This window comes from Haemorhous mexicanus, chromosome 25 (genome assembly GCF_027477595.1).
Source record: "Haemorhous mexicanus isolate bHaeMex1 chromosome 25, bHaeMex1.pri, whole genome shotgun sequence".
NCBI classification, from domain to species: Eukaryota; Metazoa; Chordata; class Aves; order Passeriformes; family Fringillidae; genus Haemorhous; species Haemorhous mexicanus.
Window position 1 is genome coordinate 1800218 of NC_082365.1, and position 25521 is coordinate 1825738.

The 25521-nt window shown below is 61.8% G+C and overlaps 3 protein-coding genes across 8 annotated transcripts in view; 2 read left to right on the plus strand and 1 right to left on the minus strand.

Moving 5' to 3' along the window:
• Positions 1-933: 933 nt before the first annotated feature.
• SMIM29 (small integral membrane protein 29) lies at positions 934-2490 on the plus strand. The gene is made up of 5 exons (XM_059867691.1): positions 934-956; positions 1386-1560; positions 1639-1664; positions 1733-1838; positions 2105-2490. Exons 2-5 carry the CDS (start codon positions 1450-1452, stop codon positions 2165-2167), a joined length of 306 nt encoding a protein of 101 aa, XP_059723674.1. The 5' UTR covers positions 934-956; positions 1386-1449; the 3' UTR covers positions 2168-2490.
• Positions 2491-2662: 172 nt separating this feature from the next.
• Positions 2663-10128, minus strand: HMGA1 (high mobility group AT-hook 1). 5 transcript variants are annotated; one of them, XM_059867692.1, is made up of 6 exons: positions 9997-10128; positions 9641-9763; positions 6147-6251; positions 5360-5443; positions 4908-4958; positions 2663-3812 (listed from the first exon to the last, which is right to left on the minus strand). In XM_059867692.1, the coding sequence occupies exons 3-6, from the start codon at positions 6246-6248 to the stop codon at positions 3756-3758; spliced, it is 294 nt and encodes a 97-aa protein (XP_059723675.1). In that variant the 5' UTR covers positions 6249-6251; positions 9641-9763; positions 9997-10128; the 3' UTR covers positions 2663-3755. The 5 variants fall into 5 exon arrangements, with proteins under 5 accessions (XP_059723675.1, XP_059723677.1, XP_059723678.1 ...); XM_059867694.1 differs by having other exon boundaries at positions 2663-3809; positions 9997-10073; XM_059867695.1 differs by having other exon boundaries at positions 2663-3809; positions 5360-5440; positions 9997-10070.
• A 13511-nt stretch (positions 10129-23639) lies between these two features.
• The window catches only part of GRM4 (glutamate metabotropic receptor 4), a 34256-nt gene continuing 32374 nt past the window's right edge, over positions 23640-25521 (plus strand). For both annotated transcript variants that reach the window (XM_059867623.1, XM_059867624.1), the window contains exon 1: positions 23640-23754. The gene's annotated coding sequence lies outside the window, so the exon portion shown is untranslated. The remainder of the gene's footprint in view (positions 23755-25521) is intronic.

Sequence of the window (25521 nt, forward strand, 5' to 3'; positions counted from 1 at the left end):
CAGCTCAGGAGGCTCTGGATGCTCCGCAGTGGCTGAGCCCTGCCCTGCTGCCTGCCCAGGGGCTGTGTCCCCCCAACCCCACCATGTCCAGGCTCCTCTTTCACCCCATTCCCCTTGATGGTTATTTTTTGTAGCTGTTGGGAAGCACAGTGGGGCCCAGTGCTCCCTGGTGTCCCCCGCTCCTGCCTGACCCACTTAGCGGGACCATCTGGTCCCTGTGGGCAAAGCGGATTAGCCCTGCGGCCGGGATCAGAGCTGGGGCGCTGCCACCACTGTGGGTGACACTGCCGGCACCGTCACAGCCCCTGCCAAAGTCCCCAGGTAATGATCCCCCGGTATCACCCCGTGGTCCAGCCTGGGGGAGAGCGGCCACAGCAGGAGCCCCACAGCAGCCCCCGGTGTGGGTGACCCTGCCCGTGCTCCTGGCACCCCTGAAACCCGGCCATCCCCAGCCCTGTGGGATGGCTGTCTCCCACCACAGCCACATATCCATCCATCCATCCATCCATCCATCCATCCATCCATCCATCCATCCATCCATCCATCCATCCATCCATCCATCCCTTTCTCTTCTCTCACCCACACCCCCAGCTGGGCGCTCACCCTGGCCAGATACGCAATTCCCCCATTCCTCCCTCCATCTATCCGCCCACCCCTCCGCTCGCCCCCCCCCCTCAGGGGCCTTTTCTTCCTTTGCCCCGATTTTTTTGCCCTGTTTTTTCCCTTCCTCTCTCCACGGTTCCCATTTTTCCGTTTTCCCCTGGTTTTCCCCTCACGCGGTTTCCCGCCCCCCCCCGCCTGGTCTTTGCTGCCCCCTGCCGGCCGCGCGCCGCCACCGCCCCGCCCCTAAGCCCCGCCCATTATCTTGTTGCCCCGCCCCTTGCCGCGCGCGCGCTCGGCCCCGCCCCGCGCCCGTCACGCGCCGCGCGGGTTCCGGGTGCGGGCGGCGCGCGCAGGTGGGCGGGGCGGGGCGTGGCGCGCGCGCGGGGATCCCCGGAGTAGGGGGGAGGGGGGAAGAGGGGGGACCCCGGAGCATCCCGAACCGGACCAGGAGGAAGAGGGGGGGATTGGGGTGGGGGTCCGGGGTCCGAGAGTGTCCCGGGCACAGCGCAGTGAGGGGGTCCCTCCGGTCCTCCCGCTGGTGGAGGCGGATTCCCCCCAACCCCGGCTCTGCAGGGAGGGGGGTGCGGGGTGACCCCCGCCGCCACGGGGTGATACCGGGCGGGGGATCATTACCGGGTAGTTGGTTATTACCGGGCGGGAGGTGGGTTATCACCTGTGCGCTGGTCATTCCCGGGCGGTGGGTCACTCCCGGGCGGTGAATTCCCGGGGCGCGGGTCATTCCCGGGCCGTGGGTCACTCCCAAGGCCGCCTGTGGCTTTCAGAGCTCCCGTCCGTGGGGCTGGCCAGGCGCGTCCCCCCGATGCGGGCAGGAGCCGGCGCTGGGCCATGAGCAACGCCACGGCCCCCACGGCCCCGGGCGCGGCGGGGGACTCGCTCGTGGGCTCCGTGCTGGGGCCCTTCCTCCTCCTCACCCTCCTCGGCGCCGTCCTGGCCGCGGTGAGTGGGTGGGCGGGGGGCTCCGGGGGGCGCCGAGCCCAGCGCGGAGCCCCGCGCCGCTGATGCCTTTCCCCGCAGGTGATGTACGTCAAGAAGAAGCGCAGGTGAGCGGGGCCGCGGGGCCGGGGGCTGCGGGGGTGCGGGGTCAGCGCTCACCAGAGACCCCCGGCAGGTCCGACCGGCTGCGGCACCGGCTGCTGCCCATGTACAGCTATGACCCGGCTGAGGAGCCGCCCGAGTCGGAGCAGGAGCTGCTGGTAGAGGCTGAGGAGGCTCAGGTGGGTCGCTGTGCTGGGAATTGGCGTTTATCCAGTTTTTCCATGAAAAATTCAAGGAGCAGCAGCAGCAAGTGAGGTGCCTGTCCCGAGGGAACTCTGGGAATCATTGAAGTTGGTAAAGACCGCCAAGAACGCTGAGTCCGACCTCGAGGGAGTGGGGCTTTGGGTGTAAAGCGGAGGTTTTTGGGAGGGTTGGGCTGCGTGGGCAGTGCCTTCCCCACCCGCTGCCATGCCCTGGGCTGCAGGTGTGTCCCTCTGTGTTGCAGGTGGTGCCCGGCTGGGGGGGACCCTCACCCTCTTGGCCCCCGCGCAGGGACTGGAGAGCCTGACTCTGCCTGGAGCCCCGGGACCGGATCCTGCCCACGGGAGGGAAGGGAGCACGGGGGCAGCACTGGTTCCATCAGCCAGAACGGGCAGGACGTGCCCACAGTGATGCCACAGCCCCACCTCTGAGCACTGACCAGGACGGGACATCTCCTACCTCAGTGCCTGGTTTTGCCCTTTTTTTTTTTTTGCTTGAACTGCTCCAGCAAACCCTTGGAAAGCACCAGGAGGGCCCACTGGGGCTGGCAGACTGGCAGGGAGCAGCAGGCTCTGCTGGCACGGGATGCCTGGGGGAAGATGGGGTAAATAAACGTGTCTCTGCCTTGGTCCCAGGGCTCTGAGTGGGGCTGGGAGTTTGGGGGGCAGCAGGGCTTTGCCTGTTTGTGTTTTCATCGGCAGCTCTCCCCGTGGATGGCTGGATGTCCCTGTGGAGGAGATGCCCCAGGAGGAGCCAGCCCTGCCCCACCCAGCCAGGGCCCGGGACAGAGGCATCACAAACATCCATAAAATGTTTTATTCAAGTAACTGCAAATAGGAACCCAAAAGGTCGTTAACAGTGAACCAAAAAATAACCCAAACCAAACCCCGATTCTCTCCCGCCGGGGCCGCCCGGCACCGACCTCCGGTCCCGCTGCAGCCGTCGTGCCGGGGCAGAGGGGCAGGGGGAGCATCCCATGGTCCTCCCACACCTCTGCCCTGCCAGCCTCGATCCCTTGAAGCAGCAGAGCAAACTAGACCTCAAAATAACAATTAAAAAAAAAAAGAAAAATGAAGCCCAAAAAAAAGGGGAAAAAAAAAAAAATACCCCACAGCCCCCAGCAACACCCCGAAAACAGGAACCACCGAGCCCACGGTGCCCTGGCAGCGCAGCAGCACGTCTGTGAGTTCAGAGAGTGGAACTTAAATATCCAGAGGTAGTTGTGAATGAAAGGAAAAAAAGTACTAAACAAAAAAATATATATATATACCAGAACCTATGAGGAGAGGGCTGCCCAGAGCCAGCCGTGCCTGGGCACCCCTGGGGACTGGCACCCCTGGGGGTGGGCACCCCGGGGATGGGCTCCCTCGCCACGGGAGCTGCTCCCGCACACAGTGCAGTCACCCAGGACTGGGGGGACCAAGGGGGTTGCCCAGGGTAGCAGCAGGCCAGAGCAAAGGTCTAATGCATTTTGGGGGGGGTCCCACCTTCACTGCCCCCCCTGTCTCTTCCCTGCAGAGGCCCCAGGGCAGAGCCCAGTGCTGGGAGGGGCAGCCAGCACCCACTTTGATGGGGTGAGATCACTGCATGGGGGGCAGCGAAGGTGGGGGGTGCCAGCCCCGGCTCTCTGCCATGATCCCCCTTTCCAGTGGGGTGCCCTGAACCCCAGGGCTGGGGAGGGGGAGCTGGGGCAGGTGCCCCCCCCGGGCGGGGGCTGCGGGGGCCGCCCGGGTTGGGCCATTTTCCAGTGCTGCCGTTGTCTGAGGGTGAGGAGGGAGCGGAGGAGGGAGGAGGAGGAGGAGGAAGCCAGGGCGGCACAGTGGGTCTCTCCCCACCCCTCTCCCCCGGCCGCTGCGGGGCCGTCGGGCGATGAGGTAGCGCCGGTTCGGGAGGTGTCACTGCTCCTCCTCGGATGACTCCTGGGAAATGTTCACCTCCTCCTCGTCCTGCTGCTGCAAGGCAAGGGAGCGTGGCCGGGGGGTGTCAGGGAGCGCAGCCCCACTCCAGTGCCCCTGCACCAAGGGCTGGCCAGGCACATCACACCCCTTGTGCAACGAGGGAAACTCAGCTGGGTCAAGGACTGGCCCTGACCCCAGCTCGGAGGTAAATCTCAGGTGAGAAACCCCTGGGTGGGCTCACAGTGAGGAGGGGAGACCACATCTCCACCAACACCTCTGAGCGTGGGACTGCCACGGCCGGGTCCCCAGTGGCCACCAGGGGGGTGGTGGCAGCCGAGGCTGTCCCTGTCCAGCCCCGGGTGTCCCTGTCCAGCCCCCAGGCCGGGGTGGGCGGCCCTGACCCCGCACGCGGCGGTGACTCAGGGCTGAGTGAGCCTGAGTCACAGCAGCCCCCGCTTCCTCCCGCTCCATTCACAAAAACGCCACCGCGCCTGCCAGAACGGGACATCGTGTCCCGGCACGGCCCCGCTGGCACGGGACAGGCTCCTCCCACACCTCCCTGCACTGGCTGCACAGCCTGGGGTCCCCAAACAGCCCCTGGCACTGTGACACCGGCACAGGGGACCCCAGGACGGCACCTCGGGTTTGCAGCCCTGGCTGGCCTGAAGCCCTCAGCTCTGCGAGGAATTTCAGTGGGAAAAGGAGCAAAATCTGGGACAGGCAGGGAAAGGAGATGAAAGTGCCCGGGTACCTGGCACCCGCCTGAGCTGTGAACCGAGGGGGAAAGGAGGAAAAATGGAATGGAGGAGGGGAAGCTCAGGGAAGGAAGGGGGTGGCTGCACCCGTGGGCTGCAGGAATGTTGTGCAGGGACCCGGGCAGGCGTGTGCCAGCATGTCCCCAGGGCAGGACCAGCCAGCCAGCGCTGCTCTTGGGCCCACGGGGAGGGGGGGTGGGCAGGATTCCTCAAACCCCCACCTCTAGAGGTTTCAGAGCCCACCCAGTGCAGCGTCCTACTGGCTCAACTGCTCTGAGCTCCTCCAACCTGACAGCCTCCACCCCGCACTCACGGGGCTTTCTGGGGAGCTGCTGTGTCCCTAAACTGCCCAGTGCCCTGCCAGGGTGGATGGGGAAGGGAAAAGCCTGCTCACCGATTTTTTGGGTCGCCCTCGAGGTTTCCTCCCTGGTGTGACTGCAGCTTTCTGAGCCAGGACAACAAAAAAAGGCATTTTGGTCAGGCTGTCCCCAGGATGCTGGCAGGGGTGGGCGGTGTTCCCTTTCCTCCCACCGTGACTGCCAGATTCATCACCCCAGTGGCATCTCCTGGGGTGCTGCTGCCAGCCCCCCGAGCCCCCCCAGCCCTGGGATGCCCCGTGAGTCACGAGGTGGGTGCAGGATGTGAGTCGCACGTTTTGCAAACAGGTTTATCTCGGGTGTCCTGCTGCTGACACGTGGCCCCCAGCTCCCCCACCCTCCTTGGGCCAGATTCCTCCCCCCATCCCCACCTCAGAGGCAGATCTGCCCTGAAAATTGTCCATAACTGAGCTCAAACTGGACCTGTGGTACCAGCACCCAGCTGGAGCACCCTGTCCCAGGTACCTACCCTGCCCTTTGGGGTGGCCTTGTTTTTACTGCCCTTCGGCCGTCCACGGGGTCTCTTGGGGGTCGGGGCCTCGCTGGGCTCCTGCTGGAGGGAGAGCACAGGGGGTTTGCATGCCCAGAGTGGCTTCCAGTGCAGCCTGGGATGCTCCAGTCCCTGCAGACCCTGCCAGGGCAGGGATGCTCCCATGTGGTACTGGCAGCCCTGGTCACACTGGGATTGGCAATCAAACACCAGGCACAGGCTCCCGTGTGTCCTTCAGCTGGGCACAGGTGACCTTTTCCACCCCCAGCATCACTCACTCAGCCCAGCTGGATGATCCCCACAGCCCCTCAGCCCACACCCTGCTTGCTGCTGGTGCTGCAGCTGAGGAAGAAGTGCTGGGGAAGCCACAAATCACCTTTTCTGCAGGAAAACGTTGTGCACAAACCTCACCTGCCTCGGGGGGGGGCCTGAGCGGGGTTTGGTACTATAAAGGCTCCAGCAGCATCTTATCTCTCTGAGCAGCTTTTGCTAATGGGGCTTTAATTAGCCTGTCTGCAAAGGCAGGTTCAGCAGTGCCTGGGGAGGGGCAGGAGAGCCCCCAGCCGGGGCCAGGAGCTTTGGGGGGGCTCTGGAGACCCCCAGGAAGGTCTTGCTGCTGGTGAACCCTGGGGAGGTGCTGCCCAAAGGGGTAACAGGGCTGCACTGAGGGTGTCCCCAGCCTGGGGGGTAGATGTGGGGGGGGTTTCCTGCTGCCCCATACCCTGGGGGTGCCCGGCCCCCATTTCTCATAGGGGACCCCACGTACCTGCGGCTTCTTCCTGGGCCGCCCTCGGCCCCTCTTCTCCGACACGTCTTTCTCCCCTTTGGAGGCCAGGGGCTGGCTGGATTTGGCGCTGGATTCACTCATCGTCTGTCCCAGCCGGATGAGGAGGAGAGGGAGGGAGGGAGGAAGGTCAGTCAGGCACGGCTCTGGCTCGCCATGCCAGCCCTCACCCCAGGGCAGGAGATGCCCCCTGGATGCTCCTGGCATCAGCTGGGCAGCAAAATGCCCTGGCTGCCGAGCCCATGGCACAGCCACCCACAGCCACTGCCCAGCTCCTGGGGTCCCCTCAGGCTTTTAGGGAGCAGCAGCTTGGCCTGCCCATCCTGCAGAGCCTGGCCCCTTTCCTGAAGGAGGCTCCAGATTTAATCTGGAATCCCAAATGTGCTGCTGGCACAGGTGAGCTGAGGCAGGGTGAGTGGTGGCATTAGGGACTTTGGGTTTCCCCCTGGGGGTGCCAGGGCCCTGGAGTGGGGCTCAGGGTCCCACAGCCCTGCCCCTGTTGCCTAGCTGGGGTTAGGGACAGGCACTTGACCTGACGACACCAGGCTGTCACCTCCCCTGTGCATGACCCCAAGGGCTGGGCAGCTCTCCCTTGCTCTTGGAGCAATTCCACCAAGGAAAAGGCTCCATCTTCCCCTTGCCACCTCGCTGCTTCCCAGGGGCACAGGGAAAACCTGCTTTTCCAGAGCTGTGGGGGTGGCTCCGTGCCCGGCTGCCAGCCCAGGAGGCGGCAGGATGGACTTGGGGTGGGAAGGAGCAGGATTGCTGCCCCAGCCCTGGTGGTGACCCCACACAGGTGGGGTGACCACAGCCATGCTGGGGACACCTGCCAGGGTGGGGATGTGAGGCTTCCCAGCAGGAACAGAGGCAGTTCTGAGGCTGTGTGCCCAGCCTGTGTGTGCTGATGGAGGCACCCTCCTACTCTGGGATAATAATGCTCAGCTTTGAGGAACCGGTCCCGATTTGATGGTGTTGGAGCAGCTGGGATAGCAGGGCTGTGGGGGCAGAGGGTGCTGAGCCCCCTGGGACACTGAGCCTCACTGGGGAGGGTGTGGGTAGGACATGCAGCCTGAGGAGCCACTCTCAGACCTCTGAGCCTTTTCAAAAAACAGGCGTCAGCTCCTGCTCCCCTCTGGAAGTGACTCATGAGTGCAGAACAACAACAACAAAAACCACCCTCGGAGTCTTTTTTTTTTTGGGAGACAGAAACCATGCTGTAGTGTAAACACCCCGAAAATATTACTCACAGCATCCCAGAGCCCTTCAAGGAGTCTCTTAGGAAAAGAAAGAAGTATGGTTTAGATTTAGGCCAGCAAAGGGCCGGCTGCTGGTCGGGCTGGGACGGGGATTTTGTCTCTTTTTAAGTCAATTTCTGTCAGAGGCAGAGCAGCCTCGAGCTGCTCCGTGCCCCCTCCTGCAGCTGGAAACAGATGGGCCCAGCATGGCCCCCACCCTGCTGGGCTCTCCTCCCCTGAAGGAGGGACCAGACCCCACAGCAGCTCCAGCTGGGAATGCCAAGGGGACCCTCCATGGGACGGGGGTGCCGCTGGGTCTTCCCCCATCCCCCCCAAAAGGAGCTGCTACTGCAAAGTTGTTGGTGCTGGGGAAAGCACATGCACCTCCCACCCACCCCTGTGCATCCCACCCACCCATCCCTCCTCATCCCACCCCTTCCCTCCAGCACCTCAGAGCTCTCTGCAGGGGCTCCAGAGCTCAGGGGGCTTGGGGGGCTCTGGTAGAGGGGGCTGGGAAGGAGGATGCTGGAAATGGGGGATGCTTCTCTCCCATCCCAGCCCCTTCCCCACTCCCGAGAGCAGCCCCAGCCCCCCGCAGTGCCCCCGGCTCGGCAGCACCTGCCCCGGGTGTGCTCCCAGCCTGTGGGACCATGCCGGGCACATGGCGGGAGCAGCTCCGGCCCTGCTCACACGCATCAGAGCCACGGAGGGAGGGAGGGAGCAGCTGGGTTGCCATGGAGGAGAGGAAGCAGCTGAGGGAGAAACCTTTCCAGGCAGGGAGGAATCAGTGGGGGGACGCGGGCAGGGGCTGCCGGGCTCCCTGCGGCCGGGGGCGGGGGGAACATCTCTGCACGGTTTGGAGGTGGAGGGGCCACATCTGCCCGTCGACTGAGGGAGCTGGGGGAAGGAAACCTCCTCCCCTCTCCATCCCTATGGATGCTGAGCCGCCAGGCCCTCCTCCCCCAGCCTCATCTCTCCCTCTGCTCCACAGCGTGAGCTGGGCCGTCCTCAGCGGCCACCTCTGGGTTGCACAAGGGCCAACCTGTCCCCTCGGAGCGATGCTCCCGCCTGCTCTTGGGCCTGGTCTCGCCTTCCCAGCCGCCTGCGCTGGCTTATGCTGCTCTGTGCTGATAACCCCATAAATCCCCCGCTCCTGCCACCTACTCTTAGATTAAACAAACTGGCCCAGGAGAAGCGGGGAGACAGGCGGGGGCCATAGATCTTAAATTAAAAAAAAAAAAAAATATATATATCTGTATATATATATATCTATATCTATATATAAAAGCTCTTCACGCCCAGAAAATCCAGCCTGATGGCAGCTGGAGAAGGATCCCAGCCGCACCTCCTGGCAGAGGGATGGGGAAGGAGGAGGGGAAGGAATCGTGGAGCAGAAGTTGAAGAGCCTGTTGGGCAGGGGTGCGGGCCGGGAGGGATGTGCGGGCTCCTCCTTAGCACAGACCCGCCGTGGGGCTGCTCTGAACCCCACCCCGGGGCTGCCATTGAGCAAAGTCCCCCCCTTCCTTCCTGGGATGCATAATAAAAGGAAGTGATAAAGGAAAGGAAGGAGGGAGGTGGAGGAGAAAGAAAAGAGGCAGGAAGGGCACCATCAGGGCTTTGTGAAGCCCCCGTCCTGGGGGGGGTGGTGTAATAAAACCCCTCGTGGAGCCGGCGCTGCGGGCGGGCTGCGGGACTGGCGGGGTGCGGGGGCACCATCCGGGGGGCGGCGGAGCCCCAGCACCGCAACTTCTCGCCGAGCCGCGTGTGCTCGTTCCCCGAGAGCCGGCCTCGGCCTCGCGGCGGCCCCGCGCACCTCCCGCCGCCCCGGCCTCCCCGCCGGGCCCCGCTCGCCCGCCCGCGCTGCGCCCGCGGCCCCGCGCACCTTGCACGGTGCCGGCCGTCCCGGGGCCGTCCCGGGGCCGTGCGGGCCCCCCGGGCTCGGTGCGGGGCGTTTGCATCACCCGCAGCCGAGTAAGTGGAGCAAAGTCGCTCGGCGGTGGGAGCAGCGGCTCCGGGGACCCCCGCCCGTCCCCCCCCACCCCCGGCTCCGCCGCGGCCCGCCAGGTGCATCAGGCTGCTATTAACAATAATTAATACCGATAATAAAGCGAAGCACGGCGAGCCGCACGCAGCCGCGTCCCTGCAAAGCCCGACACGCCGGGGCCGACCGTGCCCCGCATGCGGCGAGGGGAAGCAGAGCCCCGGCCCCCCGCAGCAAAGGAAGAGGAAGGTGGCACTCACAGTCAGCTTGATCGCGGAGCCGGGCGTTCGCGGTGGGTTCTGGGGGCGGCTCGATGGTTTTGTTTTTCCCGGCGGGTCTGTGTTGCGGAGCGAAGGGACCCCCCGCCCGCGGCGACTGCGGATCTGCAAGGAGAAGAGAGAGGCTGCGGCTCAGCCCCGCATCCCCGGCCCCGCCAGGCCCCGCGTATTTATATAAATAATAAAGAGAGAGAGAGAGAAAAAAAAATTGCTCCAGGAGGAAGGAAGCTGGGTCAAAATCATTTGCAGGGAACGAGGGGAAAAAAAATAAAATAGGAGGGGGGGGAAAGGGGGGAGAGGGGGGGAAAAAAAAAACCGGAGCGAGCTCCTAGCCTTACTGGAGGGGATCCAGCTGCTAAAAATAGCAAAATCACACTCGAAATTAAATAAGGGCAAACAGGCGAAGGGAGCTCCCAGCGCCGGCGGAGCGGGGGAGGCGGAGCCGGGGCCGCATCACGGCGGGGGCGGCGCGGGGCGGCGCGGCCGGGAGCGATAGGGCCGTTCAAAGGGCTGCGGCGGCGGCTGCGCCCCTGGCCCTGCCCGCCCGAGGGTCCCCGGAGCCGGATGGAGCGTCCCCTTGGGAGGCCGGAGAGGATTGAGACACCCTCGTCCTCCCGCTCTGGGAATGCTCCCGGCTGCGGCATTACCGGGGGGGGTGACCCCACTATGGGTGATCCCCCATGGGAACACCCGCGGCTCTCCCCTCTCCGTATTTTGGGCTGGCCTGGGGGGTTTGGTGTCCCTGTGGGGGCAGTCACCATGTGCCGATAGTCAGAGCACGATGCTCCTTCTGTTTTGTTGCCTCCTCACCAGGTCAACCCCCACGAAAGCTTCTGGTCCCCATGTGGAGGCACCAGCAGTGGGGGCTTCCTCCCCGGGGCCCCCAGAGCCGCCTGGATGGTGCTGTGATATTAATTAAAAGTGTGATATTAATTAATGTGTTACTGCAGCAGCACTGCCGGAAGGGGAGGCTGCTGTGGGGCAGGTTCTGCTCGGTGCACAGAGGGGTTTGGGGGCTCGTGGGTGGCCCCGAGGCTCTCCTGGGCTTTAGGCAGCTGCTGAGCTCAGTCAGCAGTGAAGAGCTTCATTCAGAATTCCTCTGGTTGATTTGGAAGGGGTTTGGGTCAGTCTGGAGTCAGCTGAGATCAGCTCTCCAGTGAGGTACCCCAAAACTCAGGTCCCCTCTGGGTCAGGGCAGTCTCTAACACAAGTTGAGCGTTTGGGATCTTGTGGTGCTTTTCCTTGATGGGAGACTGGGAAATCCAAGCTCAGCATCCCGTTGTGCAAAATTTCTGCAAACTCCTGAGAAAACAACAATCACAAATCTCATGGAAACTCTGATTTTGGTGCTTTTGACCATGCTGACTCTAAAGGTTGAACTTTGAAGTGAAGATCTGAACTTCAGACTGCTGGATTTAAGTTTCAGTTACAGAAAAGTTTTTATTTAAAGATTAAAAAAAAAAGGAGACCCTTAAAAAGATGAAATGTGAAAGAATCAATATCTGCCTGTGCAAAACTGCTCTGGCAGGGAATGTTTGTGAAGAAAAACAAACCAGACCCAGCCAGGCTTGGGGCACTTGTTTCTGCTAACTGTTATTTGGATTTTTCAAATCCCCTACAAATTCCCCTGCCTAAAACACAATCAGAGCAGTGTCCATTTCTCACAATAAAAAAAATGAAACTAAGATGGGGGAGAACCCTCCAGCAAGAGGGTTCCTGTTCCCAAACAGCTGCAGGAAGAGCAGGCACAGCCTGCCTGCACCCTGATCCAAGCTCTGTTGGGTCTCCCCCATCTCAGGGCCTTGTGTCCAGCCAGGGGTTGTTTACAGACCCCAAGTACCCATTTTTTGGGCTAAAATTAGCGTTTCTCCACCTGCAGGCAGCCCTGCCTGGGTTTGGATGTGCCAGAGTGCTTTTTACCCCAACGCTGCTGCTCAGGCTTCCCCTTTGCCGTGAGCCCAATGAGGAACTTGGTTTGTGTTCTGGCAGAGGCTCATTGTTATTAATATCCCTCGTTATTTACTGTGCACTGCCCGTGAATGGCAGCAGCCGAGTCCTGCAAACCACCGGGGCTGCTCTGCTTTAATCCCTCAAAGTTTTGGCAGCTCCCCACTCTCTGAGCCCACGCTGGAGTCTCCCCACACCGGGTTCACCCGTGGGGTGACCACTTGTTCTTTAAACAGAGCTGCAGGGGTGCCCCAGAACTAGAGGGAGGTGGGGAGATGGCCTAGCAGGCAGGTACGGACAGACAGCCACGTGCAAGGAGGGCAAAACAGCGAAAAAACTGGGCTGGAGCAGAGCCCAGGGCTGCACTCCGGAACGAACATTTTCACTTTTGTTTCTGCACTTGGGTTCCTGATTTACAGCCCGCGGCCGAGTGGGTTTGGGGGCAGGGCTGTGCAAGCTCCCCCATCCCGCGGTTGAGTTCTGCAGCAAGAGAGGAAGCTGAAAATGGCTTGAAACAGGGGAACAAATGATTTATTATTCCCCCCCATGGCAGCTGAGCCCAACGCGGGGCCCCGCGGGTGCCGTGCCGGGTGGCATCGCACGGAGCCGCGCAGCCCCGGTGTCCCGGAGGCCGAACCCGCTGGGACCCCCCCCCCCCCGGGATGCGAACGGGGATGTCCCGGTCCGGGTGCTCGCAGGGCTGGCCGGCCATGGCGCGGGAGGACAGGGACAGGGACGTGGCCTTTGTTTCCCCTCCCGGCTTTGTTTCCCCGATGGCCCCATTGATGAAGCCCCATGCGGCCAAACAGCCCCGGACCCACCCCAAACCAGGCCTGTTAATTTGATTAAATGGCTCCTTCCTCCTTCTCACCCCTGGAGCAGATTAAGCTCTCACCAGGGCAGCGTTTTCCGGCAGCCCCATTCTGGGGACAAATTCCTAAATCACCTGATAACTTACAGGCTTAAACCGCCGATTTGAGCCCGGGGTTTGCAGGACGCAGCCCCAGGCCAGCCCCGTGGGGTGCACGAGGAGGTGCAAATGGGGCGTGCACACACGATTTAGTTCCTATCTCGATTTATTTAGCCAATATATCAGGCCCCAGAGGAGCGCTGATGGTGAAACGGGTGCCCAGTGCCCGGGAAAAGCTGCACCTCTGGAAAGTGCCCTGAAAAAAAGGTGCTTGAAATCACCCCCAGCTCCCCGGACTCCTCAGAACCGCAGGTGCGGATCAGGTGTCCCCAAAAGCACCCAGGTGGGACACGGGGGACCAGACGGTGGCCCTGAGTGGCACACATTTTATCCTGCCCTACCCTGCGTCCTGGCACTGCCACCGAGCCCCGCAAAGCTCCGTTTGGGATTTGTGCTCCTAATTCCTGCTAATTTCCCTGGGAAAGGGGAAACCCGATCCTCTGAGTCAGCTCAGGTTGTTGGGTGATTAGAACGGCCACCTGGCTAATTACGAGCGGGTGTCATTGTCACCTGCAGAGCCTCTGGAACAGCAGTTGATGGGGCGCGGCAGGAGCTGGGGGTTCAGAGGAGAATTTGGTGGCGGTGGGAGCAGGGAAGGATTGGGAGGTTCTCCCTTCCCTGGGCTCCGGAGTGCTTGGGGCTGCAATAAGCACAGCCCCCGCACAGGGAAATGCACATAAATAACTCCCTGTACCCTGATGATTCTGAGACAGCACAGGCTGATCCATGGCGGCCGCAGGGCGAGCAGGATCAGCCGGTGGGGCTGGAAAGCGGCTCAGGCTCAGCCACCCCTCACCTGCACGTCCTGACCTGTGGGGACATGTCCCTGCCCGTCACCCCTACTCGGTGCCAGCAGGGTCTGGTTTAGTGCCACTCTTGTCCCCTGGGATGGAGAGGATGCATTTTGGGTGCTGCTGCTGGTGGGATGGGGATGGGCAACGGGCCGTGTGTGGGGTGCTCCGACTTGGGCGCTCTATGCTGGAGCATCCCTTGAGTTTTGGGGAGCTGCTCAGGCCCCTGGCGGGTGCTCTGTGCTCCTCCAACGCCGGCTGTGCCACCTCCTGGGCCTGGGGTGGCTGCTGGCTCTGGCAGGGAGCGGGATGCTCCGGGGCTGCAGCCATCGCTGCGCGGCCGCACAATGGCCTTTTGTCTGCGGGGCTGCCCCGGGAACATCCCGCCATCCCAGTTTCCCAGTAACATGAAACCTCCTCGGGGCTGCGTGCCGGGCGCACAAAGCCTGGGGCTGCTGCGGGGGGCAGCCCTGGCCCCGCTCCCGGCTCCCCCCACACTCCGGCACATGTGCACCGAGCGTGCTGGGGCTCAGGTGGGTGGGGGGAGGCTGCCAGCCCAGCCGGGGTCCCGCCTGGCAGGAAGGAGGTGGCAGCACTCAGGGCAGCACCAGGAATGGCGCCGTGTGCCGCTCGCCTGTGCGAGGATGCGGCTGAGCCATGCTGGGGGTGGTGGCAACTTCCTCGCCGCTGGTGTCCCCAGGCAGGGAATGTGCCAGGGGTGAGAAAATCCCTGCGGGGGCTCCCTGGAGCCCCTTCCCTGAGCTCTGGCCTGGAGGTGCCGATGGTGGGGAGGAGGGAGGGGAGAGGCTGGAGAGGAGCCTCTGTAAATCATTAACAGGGACGCGGTGGAGGGGAATGCGAGGGGTCATTAGTCGAGGGCTCTCTGGCGGGCTCACAGTGTGGTCTGGCCGCCTGGTATTTTTTTAATAAAGGAATTTTATTGCACATCAAATCTGATCAGGGCGGCGAAGGAGGTGGCGGCTGCCGGCAGCATCCAAGGAGGGGTGGGGGGAGGCACTGCAAGGCACTTGCAGGGGACTGGAGGACACGCAGTGCAAGGACAGGGATGTTTTTCCTGATTTTCCCAGCCTTTCCTACTCCTCCATGCCCTGGAATCTCTCCGTATGATAGGGAAGGAGCCCCCCACTCCCTGGCCAGCTCTGAGTCCACTGTGGCAAAGGGGATGCACACGGGGCTCCAAGAAAACACTTTCCCCAGCCAAATTCCTTGACACTTTCCCATTTACTCAGCTCTGGTTGGAAAAGCATCGAGGACCGGGAACTTCCCTGGTCCCGGTGACTCAGGTGCTGGTCACCGGGGTGACTCAGCTGCTGGCAGAGTCCCGGCTCCGGAGACACAGGGGGCGCGGGGTGACACAGAGGAATGAGAGCGGGAGGCGATGCCGGAGGTGACGGGACGGGGAATGGGGCCAAGCTGGCTGCTGGTGAAAGGGAGGGAGAGGGAGCCAGAGCAGCCCTGCTCGTGTCCCCTCCATGGCCTGGGGGTTTGACCAAAGGGCTTTGGGAGGACATGGGTCAGGGCGGGCACAGGGTCACCTAATGGCCAGTGAATGACCCGAGGCGGCAGGGCGGGATGGAGCGTCCTCGGATGGAACCGGCAGGTTTCCCTGCGGGGGACGCGCTCCCACGTAGCCAGAATCACAGAATTATGGAATAATTTAGGTCGGAAAAGCCAACGCTGCGGTTTCCTGCTGCCACCTAACGGGGAGAGGCTCCGGCTGCGGAGCGGGATGGAGGGAGGGCTCCGCGTGCTGCCCCCGCCGCCCCGGATGAGTCCCAGCATCCCTCACCGGCAGCAGCACGGTGCTGGATGGGCTGGGGGCAAAGTGGGGCCGGGCAGGGCTGAGAGGCGCAGAGCCCGCGGGGGGGTGTTCGGTCCCCTGGGGAGGGACCCTCGAGGGGTGCTGGTGACCTGGCTGCAGGGCTGAGCCGTCCTCTTTGTCCCCAGAGCTCAGGGAGAGCGGGTTTGTCCCTATCAGGGGACCCCCAGGCACATGGCGTGTCCCTGCAGCTCTCCCGTTCCCGGGGGAATGTGACACCCAGCCGGGCCGGGATTAGGGCCGGCTATAACGGGACGGGCCGGGGGTCACCGCTCCTTCCCGGCTCCGGTTACTCGCTGCCTGGCCCGGCTCTGCCAGGGGCTCATCTTTCAAATGGCAGGGACAGGCTGGCAGGGGGGCTGTGGGGGCGCCAAGGGGCTCAGGGGTCTGTGAGGCTGGAAGCCACCATGGGGCTGAGCCCCCCAGCCCTCCATGCCCCCAAACCCACGGAGCAGGGAGCGGGCTGTGATAATCCCCATGGCCCCTGCCCAGGAAAATCACCTTCAAGGCTTCACTGAGGAGCAGGGTGTCCCTCACGTGCTGCCATGCCCTGGTAACCCCCATCCATCATGAGAACAGCCAGGTGGGACTTTGCCAGGCTGTCACCCACCTTCCAAGCCAGCTCTGGGCCCGGGGAACGGCTTCCTTGGCAACTGCTCCTCCGTGTGTGGGAGCGGAGCCGCACGCGTGGCTCCCCTCGAGGGGAGCGTCACGACACGGCGGCTGCAGGCTGGGGGGCGGCTCCCCGTGACTCGGAGCTGGGGGAGGACAGCACTGTTCCCATCCCTGACGAGCGGTCCCAGAGTCCCTGTGGGGGTGGGAGAGAACACCCCCGAATGAGCCCACCCCGGCACCCACGCCGCCCTTAAATAGAAGGATGGGGCTTCTTGGAGGGTCTCTGCTCCCCAGCACCCGTGGAAGAGGCTGGAGCAGGGATCTGCCCTGGAGATTTAGGGAAGGGTCCTGAGGGGGCTCTGGAGGTGTAACCTGTGTTTCACCTGCTGCACGAGCTGGTGGGAGGCTGATGCACAGGAGCTGCTTGCTCAGGTTGTGCCAGACCTGGGGATTGTAGGGGACAGTCCCCGCTGCAGCCGTGTGTGTGTGTGTGTGTGTGTGTGTGTGTATGTGTGTGTATGTGTATTTAGGATAATCATTGCTCCAGACACCTTCTCCCCATCCCCTGGGCTGCAGGGATGCCCTGTGCCAGGTCCCTTCTGCTGCATGGCTGCAATGAGTGTGGCTTCCACAGGAAGGCACTGCTGCCCCTAATGTCACCCTAAAAAGAGTGAGGTTAGGGGAGGGAGAGTGCACAGTGGAGGTTAGGGGGCCAAGGGACAATGTCGGGGGGCTTGGGGTGACACACAGACATTGTGGGCTGAGGGGCAGTGAAGGGGGGCCTTGACAGGTGGAGAGCTGACACTGAGGGTTAGGGGTGCAAAGGACAGAGGGTGCCAGGTAGGGTTAGGGAACAGGTGCAGCAGCCCTCACTCCAACCCTAAGCTCACCCTAAACAGCACCCCTAGAACACCACTTTTCCCCAACAGCAGCTGCAGGCAGTGACCCCAATTCTGGCTGCTCCTGATTGTGTTTCACCACCACCCCGTGCTGAGTGCCCCTTTCCCCCAAACATGATCTCCCAGAGCACTGCTGGGGTGCTCTCTGCCCCTGGCACCCACAGCCCCAGCCCCCTCCTCTTCTTCCTCACTGCTGAGCCCCCTTGGAGCTGAGTGATGCATTCACTTCCCTCTCCCCTTGTCCCAAGGATCAGGGGTTTGTTGGACTGTGCTGTCTCCAGTGCACAGGAGAACCTCTGGAACCCTTTGCCTGGGGCTTGGGGAGCTGTGGGAGAGAGAAAAAGAAAAAAAAACCCCAATTATAATAATAAAGGGTTTGAATATTGTGCAGTGAAGTGGGGCTGGAGCCTCTGCTGAGCTCTGCAAAAGCAGGGTGATAGGAAGGAGCTCTGAATGGATTTGCAACATCCAAACTGGGAGCAGAAAGGAGCTGGGGGGACTGGAGGGGTTTGGGGGGTGGCTGCTGGCAGGTGCATGACCCTGTGGTGTGTGAGGGGTGGTGGATGTGACTGGGATGGATTTGGATGGGATCCAGGATGGTGCTGGGGGAGCTGCTCCCTCCTGGGACGACTTTGCTGCCGCAGAGATGCGGCCAGGAGGATGGGGAACCTCTTGGGATGCTGCTGCACAGTGTGGGATCCTTCCTCCCTCTCTCTAAACCTTTTTGTGACTTTCCCAAAAGCCACTTTCTGGCATGGGAAGGGGGGGGTGTCACCCCAGCACTGGCTGGGGGCCCCTCCCAGCACAGCCCCTCACTGCGGCACCAATCGATGACCAACATAATTACTCCTGCAAAGGCAAATCCGTGCTGGCCTCGGCTGCTTGGTAGCACTCCAAGGAAGACAGTGTTTCCTTGCAAGGATGAGGCCATGAATATTTTATGTCCGAGGAGGATATTTCTTTCAGGAGGTTGTTGCATGAATTATGGAGAAGTTGGGAGGAGAAGACGGGTGCTGCTCGCCGGGGTCAGCTCCGGGCTGGAGGCTGCGCTGGCACCGCTGGGCTTTGCCTCAGGTTCCTTTCCCTGGGTGCTGGGCGAGGTGTGCCCCTCACTGCCCACCACAGCAGCAATCAGGGCGTGCTGGAGGAGCCTCTGGTGCAAATCCATCCCGGTTTGGGGCAGTTTGTTCTCCGGCAGAGCAGGTTGGTGCACGCAGAGTGAACGGGGCAGTATTGGCATGGGTTGGGTGTGGGACGGGTGCTCAGCTGCCAGTCTGGAGGTGTGTGAGGGGGGTACAGCAGCTTCCCTGGACACCTGGAGGGGACAAGCAAGGAATGGAGCCCTTCCCTGCTTTCCCCTACCTCCTTATGCCTGGATGGGTGCTGGAGATGCTGGTGCTGGACCCACCCAGCATCCCGTGGCTTTCCAGTCCCAGTTCCTCACCAGAGCCGGTGCTGCTGCTCTCCTCTCCCTTCTGCCCTGTCCCCTGCCCATGTCCTGCATCCCAGGTGCTGTTGCCACCTTGCTCCAGCATGGCTGGTAGGGAAAAACGAGGGGGTTGTTGTCCATGCCATCCCTGCCTTCCGTGTTAGTTAAGGTGTAAAGATTTTCCTCTAATTGTCCTGTGGGTGCAGAGGGAGTGTGTGCTGCCTGGCCGTCACAGTTAATTTTATCAGCAAATGTTCTCTCTCCTTCCCTATTCTCCCTCTTTTTTTGAGATTTAAAGAAAACATTTCCAGCTGCTCATGATCCCTGTGGGTGGATAAAAAACCCCTCCTGCACTGAAATGGAAATGCAGACAGAGCTGTCTGTCCCTCTTTCCTTTCCCAATGCCAGGTTTGAGGGACAGGGTTGTACCTTTGGGGTGTTGCACTGGAGACAGGGGGACATCTCTGGCTTTAAAAACAAAATTGGTGGCAGAACAGGAAGGTTGGTTCATAGGAGCAGGGTGGCACCACTGGGACCTGGGTGCTGGTTTGGAGGCAGGTCCTGCTCTCTCTGAAGCATCAGCACAAAAAGCTGCTGATGGTGCAGGACGAGGGATTTCCAGGAGAACATTGTGCCTCAGCTTTTCATGTTTCTGTATTGTTTAAACCCCAAATTTGGAGTAATCACTGCCCAAAATAACCTCTGGCCACTCAGCACATCCCTGGGCCTGAGCCCTTCCCTCCTTTTCTGTAAAGCAACAGCTTCTAACTGGGATGGGAGCTGTTCACCAGTTGCACTGAGTGGATCAGACTGGAGGGCACATCCAGCAGCCCTCGTGTTCTCCCGTGAGCAGCAGAGTGGGGTGCAGGGCTGGGCTCCAAGGCTCCCAGATCCCTGTTCCTTCCCCATGCTGGAGCAGCAGCTGCAGGAGGGAGGCAGGACATGGCCCAGAGCATGGAGCTGACAGAACTCCCCATTTTTGGAGATGCTGGAACCACCTCACGGGGTCAGTCCAGGGGCAAAGCAGCAGCTTTTCTTTCCTGGGGGCTGAGGCTGGCAGGGGGCATCGCTGTGCTGAGCTGTGCTGGCCTCTGCTCTGCTCCTGGGGGTGTCCCCGTGTGGGTCTGGCTTGGGCTGGCTGTTCTCCTCAGCAGCTCTCTCGCCATTAGGTGGAACTGTTGTCGAGGAGAAGAGAGATGGTGCTGCCCGACTTCAGCTCCCATAGCCAGGCACGGGCTCTTTGTCCTCGTGTCACGGCAGCAGGGAGGTACAGAGGGGGATTTTTAGGCTGGATACACCCAAGAAAGAGGAATAACCCCCCAAGAAGAGGCCCTGAGGCTGCAGCAAGAGGAGGCTTGGAGAGAGAGGCATTGCCTCGATGGCAGCTCCCCAGTGCACTCCATCCCCTCGTTGCTGCCCTGGGGGAAAAGCCCAGAAGCCCAGAAATGTCCCCTTGGTGGCCTCTGAGAGGCAGGGCTGGTTCCTTGGGACCACCTGGGGTTTCTCTGGGGTCCCACATCAGCTGGGGGCTGCGGGTGCCTGGCAGGACCCTGGGCTGCAGGAAAGCCTCTGGTGGGAGCTTGACAGCCCCCAAAGTAGGTGAAAGGCTGCCAGGGAGCTGGCACAGGTACAGAAGCCTTCCTCACGAGGAGGAGGAGGAGGAGTTGTCATCACTCCCAGCCTGCAGCCGAATCATCCCTCGCTCATTGCTGATTCCTCCCCGCAAGCCCGGATGGGCTTTTTCTTTTTTTTTTTTTTTTCCCCGCATTTCTTTAAAATGCAACTTTTCCCATCAAGATCTGTTAGTCATGAGGCGTATAATGAGTTTTATATATATTTAAGTGGTCTGACATTCGGCATCCCATTATCCCCACTCCTCGAGAGAGGCACGGACCCGATGTGTGAATGTCAAGCCCATGCGAGCACAGGCAGTGCTGTTCCTGCTCTGGAAAGATCCAGATCTATTACCCACCTTCATGTGCTGGGGCTGTGTGGGAGTCTCTTTCTTCAGGAAAGAAATCCAGGGCTGCCTTTTTATTTATTTTTTTTTTTTTTTTTTCCTCCTTGGCCTATTATTTAGGTGTTTTTGGAGGGGCCGAGCTGAGTTATTCTGTTGGTTTTGTTTTGCAGTTTTGTTTGTCCCTCGGGTGACTGCCCAGCTCAGGGTGAGCTGATGGCTTTTTGCAAGCAGCTCGTGCAATTCCTGCTGGAAAATGTCTGTGGGCTGAGCCAGGGTCACCCCACTCATTCCCTGCCAACTTCCACAGACACTTTTCCCATCCCTGTCCTCTTGCTACGGCTCGGCTCTGCCTGACGTCACTGAAAATCTTCCCTTTGCTACAAAATCCCTGAGGAGCAGGACAAAAGTGTCATCATGGCTCTTCTTTCTTTCTTTTCCTCCTCAAATCCTTCCTCTGCTCTTTTCTTCTGGCCTGTCCTTTTATTTCTTCCTGTTCCACAGCACCCGTGTCCCTGTGCTGCTGCTCCTCCCAGCCACGTTTCTCCCTCAGACAATTGGGACACCAGAAAAGCATCCCCAGCCACCCCCACCCCTTACCCTGCAAACTTATTTTTCTTTAAATACACACAAAAATAGCTCTTGCTGGGCCTCCTGCTTTTTAATTGTGTAGATATTACAGCTAATTACAGTTCTATTAATATTTCACTTTGAATTAAAGATTTATTTTCCTCACTCTTCTATCCAGGAGGGAATTCACACCCAAGGCAATTGCAGGCACTGGCAATGCGGCCCCCAGATGAAAAGGGCTGGGTGTGATTCCTGAGCCTCCATCTCTTTGACAGGAGTGACCCATGAGGAGGAAGGAGGAGGTGGTGGCTCGGCCATAAATTATTCAAAGCCCTTTTGCAGAGCTGAGTCGGAATGTCCAGTCCATAAGATGTGGTTTCAAGTTTTCCTATATTAAAAAAAAAAAAAAAATCAAATTGCAAGCAGTTGTGTCTCCTGGATGGCGCTTGGTGGCCTCAGCAGTGGACACAGTGACCTTCCTGGCTGGCTGGGGGCCAGGAGCTGTGAGCCCAGAGCTGTCCCTGCCTGGGGACAGCTGTGGGATGAGTAGGGTCAGGGACCCAGAGCCTCCTGCATGGATCCTGTGAGACTGAGAGTTCAGGGAGAGGCTGCTGGGGGCCCTGGAGGTGCTGGGGCAGCCTGGATGAACAGGAGCAGGGAGCTGGGAACAGGCTCGGGCCCCAGCCCTGCCCTCGGGACGAGGAACTCGCTGAGCTCCTCTGGCTCTGTGCCTGCAGAGCTGATATCGATCCTGGCGGACTCCTCCGTGTCCATTTGCTGATGGCATCGAGCTCTCCTGGAGGATCTGATCAGCTCTGACCCCGGCACTGAGCAGGAGCCCTTGCAGAGACCTCTGTGGGGTTTGCAGAGCTGCTCTCAGGGTAACCCCACAGGAGAGCTGCACCCCTGGAATCACCGGGGTGCCTCCCACCCTCTCAGCCCCACGCCGTGGCCTTTCCCGTTGTGCTGGGGGAATCATTGGCCTCAGCTGGATTTCCAAATGTTAATTGGGCTCTGACGTTGCTGGTGGTGACACGAGCGAGCGCTGTGCTGGTATTTTGGGTTCTGGCTGGCAGAGGCTGTGAGCAGGGGAGACGTGCAGGCCGTGAGGCTTGGAGAGGAGAAGAGAGGCACTGCCAGCTCAGCCGTGGTGGGAAGAGCATCCTGCAGTCCCTGGGATTCAGGGGGTTGAATCTTTGGGAGAGTTGGGTTGTGATTTTCTGCTGGAGCCAGGGCAGCAGTGAGGCGCTCCTGAATGAGCTGGCTGCCAGAGCAGTTCAGGTGGTGCTTCGGCCAAAATTCTCCACAATTTATCCCAAACACCTTCCCCCAGGGATTCTTTGGGACCTGGGAAGACCAGAACAGGGTGGCCTGGAGTCCTCATGACCCAGGCTGTGAGCAGAGCACCCTTGTTTCTCCGTGAAGGCAAACACATGTCTTAGAAATCCCCAGGAGCTGAGGGCTTCACCCGATTTGGGGCAGGGACTTTGACATTAGGGTGCCTCTAAAAGCTACTTTTGGCAAGGGATTTGTGCCTGGCTTATCCTGTGGTGTCTGGAGTCCCCTCAGCCCTGACTTGGGGCAGGCAGGGGGTCCTGTCCTCCCAGAGGTTTGGTTTTTATGTCCCCTCCCCATTGAGCACAGTGCAGATTTCCTTTGGGTTCAACTCTTGGCATCAGCACTGCCAGGGCTGAGGATGTTCACAAGGGGGTGGTGGGGCTGTGCACCCCCCTCTGTCCCACTAGAGCAGAGTAACAGCAAACACCACACTTGTTCCTGCTGTAAACAAAACTACTGCAACAGCCTGGTGGCTCTGCAGCTCTGGGCAGCATCCTGTGAGCACCTGGATCCACGGGAATATTCCAGTGGCAGGAGGGTGGCTGGGCAGCTTTTCAGGAGCTGCATCTCACTGGGGAGGCCAGGGCTCTTTCAAATCCAAGCACTGGAGCTGGGCAATCCCGAGTGCTTCGGCAAAACCGGCTCCTCTCCACCTTCCTAACCAGGATTTGGGTGAAAAGGAGCCTTAACTGAGGTCAACCAGCCCGCCTGGGCCCTGGCTGAACCTCACCGGGGCTGGGATTTCGCTGTTTCAAATGAGCAGCACGAGTCACCCCTCAGGGAAGATGAGGCTGGAATTGCGTGTTTGTGGTTCGTGCTCGGTTCTTTGGTGCTGGGAGGGGGCAGAGCCCCCTGCCCACAGCCAGATCCCGCTTGGTGTGTGCGGATGGGTCCCCGCAGGAGGGGCTGGGAGCTCTGCATCCCCGCGTGCCCGCAGGTGAGCGCCGGGGTGTGCCCTAATTGCTCCGGTGACCGAGCAATCACCACCGTGTCATTACCGTGATGGATCGCAGCAGTTAATGTGTCAATGGCCATTACCGGGGGGTTGTGTTTTCTCTGGATTAATGAATCGACACGGCACGACGGGCTCCTCGGAGCCGCGGGGCCCGGCGGGGGGGATTGACGGGGAAAGCAGGCGAGCCAGGAGCCGAGCTCCGCGGGGCGGGGGGTTGGCAGCGTTTTATGGGAGGGAGAAGGGCAAAGGCTTGGGGTGACAGCATCCTCCCTCTTCGCTGCTTGCGGGAGCTGCTCCCACCTGGAAAAGGGAATTGGAGGATGGCTGTCGCTGCAGGGAGCCGGAGACCCTCAGCAGCCTGGCGGGGAGACCCTTCCTCCAGGAGCCGGGGGCCCGCCGGGGCGGGGGTCCCCGCGCTGCGCTAGGGCTTTAAGAGGCTGGCAAAGCCGGCGGCGGGCTTCCCAGCTCCTCTTCATGCAAAACTTCCCCGGCCCCGGCCCTCCTCCTCCTCCCCCTTTTCCCCCTCCTCCTCCCCCTTCTCCACCTCTTCCTCCTCCTCCTCCTCCTCGCCGCGGCTGCGGTGCGCGGAGCGCGGCGGGTCCCGCCCGGCTGCGGCTCGCTCGGCTCCCGGGCCGGGCCGGGGCTGGGGGGGCCGGGGCCGCCCCCGCCGCACGCCGCAGGGCCCCCCCCGGGCTGCCCGCGCCCCCGGGCCGGGGGCGGATCGCGGCTCCCGGCACCGGGCGGAGACGGGGCCGGCGGCGCCGCCAACTTGGCACTGCCCGCGGGTAAGTGCGGGCGGCGCGGGGGGAGCATCCCCGGGACGCCCGGTGTCTCCGCACCTTCCCCCGGGGCTGGAGTGCCCCCCGCTCCCCCTCCCTGCAGCCTCGCCGCTCCCCCCCCTTCCACAACGCTCCGGCGAATTTTCCGCCTTTCCTTCTATTTTTGGGCTGGGGGGGCTGCGACAGCGGGGGCTGCAGCCCGGAACCCCCAGCGCTCCCCCCTCTCCCACTCATCGCATTATTCATTGCTGGGGACTGCGGAGCGCTGCCCCCTCCTCTCCGCTGCTCCCCCCGCCAGGGGCACGGCTGGCACCCCTTGCCCCGGTCCCCAACCTGCCACCTTTGTCCCCAGAGGTGCCCACTGCCCGGCGAGGGCTCCGGGAGGGGAGCTGGGGGCTCGTCCGGACGGAGGGGGCTGGCAGGGGTCGGGGCAGGAGGCAGCGGGCAGGGGCGGGTGGCCGTGACCGTGGCCGAGCCGCCGGCGGGGGCTGCCCTCGCCTCGCCGCAGCGGGCAGCGCCCGCAGAGCCGCCGCAGGGCAGGGCAGGGGGGACAGGAGAGCGGCGGAGGGCTGAAGGCGCTTCCCCTGCCAGCTCGGAGGGGCTGTGGGGGGTACGATCCTTCCTCGGCGCCGGAGCGACCCCTCGGAGGCACCCCTGGGCCGGGCAGAGCCCCGCTCCGGGGTCGGTTCCACTCCCGAGCGTTCTCCCGCTCCTTGGCGCTCTCCGGGCGAGCGGATCTGAGGCGTCGGGAGCCGCTGGGGAAGTTGGCAACCGTGAGAAAAATCCGGAGAACTCTCCCACTGCCTGCCCGGGTGCAGCCCCGCCAGCCCTCCTCCTCCTCCACCTCCTCCTCCTCCCCTCGCTGCGATGAGTTTGCCGTGCTCTGCCAGCCGGGTGATTTTCCGTGGGCTGCTCCGGCGCTGGGGGATGCCCGCTGCCTTCGGCGGCGGCTGCGACGGAGAGGCTGCGGGTGAGTCACCGCCTTTGCCATCGCCATCGCGCTGCAGGTGACCTGTGGCTCGGGGCTCGGCGGGGGTGGCACGAGGCAGGGCTGGTGGTCACCGCAGGAGCCCACCGGCAGTGGCCGTGTGCCCCGGGCAGGGCTCGGGGAGGGGCGGAAGGATGGAAGGATGAAGAGAAGGAGCAGAGCTGATCTGTTGAATGCAGCGAGGAGCTCGGGAAAACACCACGAGAACCGCCAAAAGAAAAAGCTCGTTTCCTTCCCCGCGTTTGTGCCCTGTAAGCAGCGTTTATCTGCATCAGGCAGAGGGGGGATGCTCTGGGGATGTGCCGGGCAAGGCTGTGGGGAGGAGATCTGGGACAAGACCCTTTTCCGTGTGACCTGCCACCTCTGTGCTGGGGGGCTCGGTCTGATGGGATGTGCAGAGATCCCTCCTGATTGTGGCCAGCCTGGCCAGGCTGGAGGGACAGTGCTCCTGGTGGGGGTGGTCCCTCTCTGTGATGGCAGAGGGTCCCATGGGCAGCGGTGGCTCCAGCTGCCCCAGGCTGGGGGGCTACAGGCGAAGCTCTTCTAAGGAGGCATCAGGCACTGGCTTGGGGGTGCTGAGCTGCACCCCGGGGTGTCGGAGCAGCATCAAGGGGATTTTCCCATGGGAATCCAAGCTCAAGTGGAGCTGTGGCATGGCCCCACATCCCAGGGGCCAGCATCACCCTGAGGAGAAGCCTAACGGCTCCCCAAAAAAGAGCATCACGTGCTTCAACTTTGGCATCAGGCAGGAGGAGGATGGATTTGTCAGCTCAGCCACCCCCTTC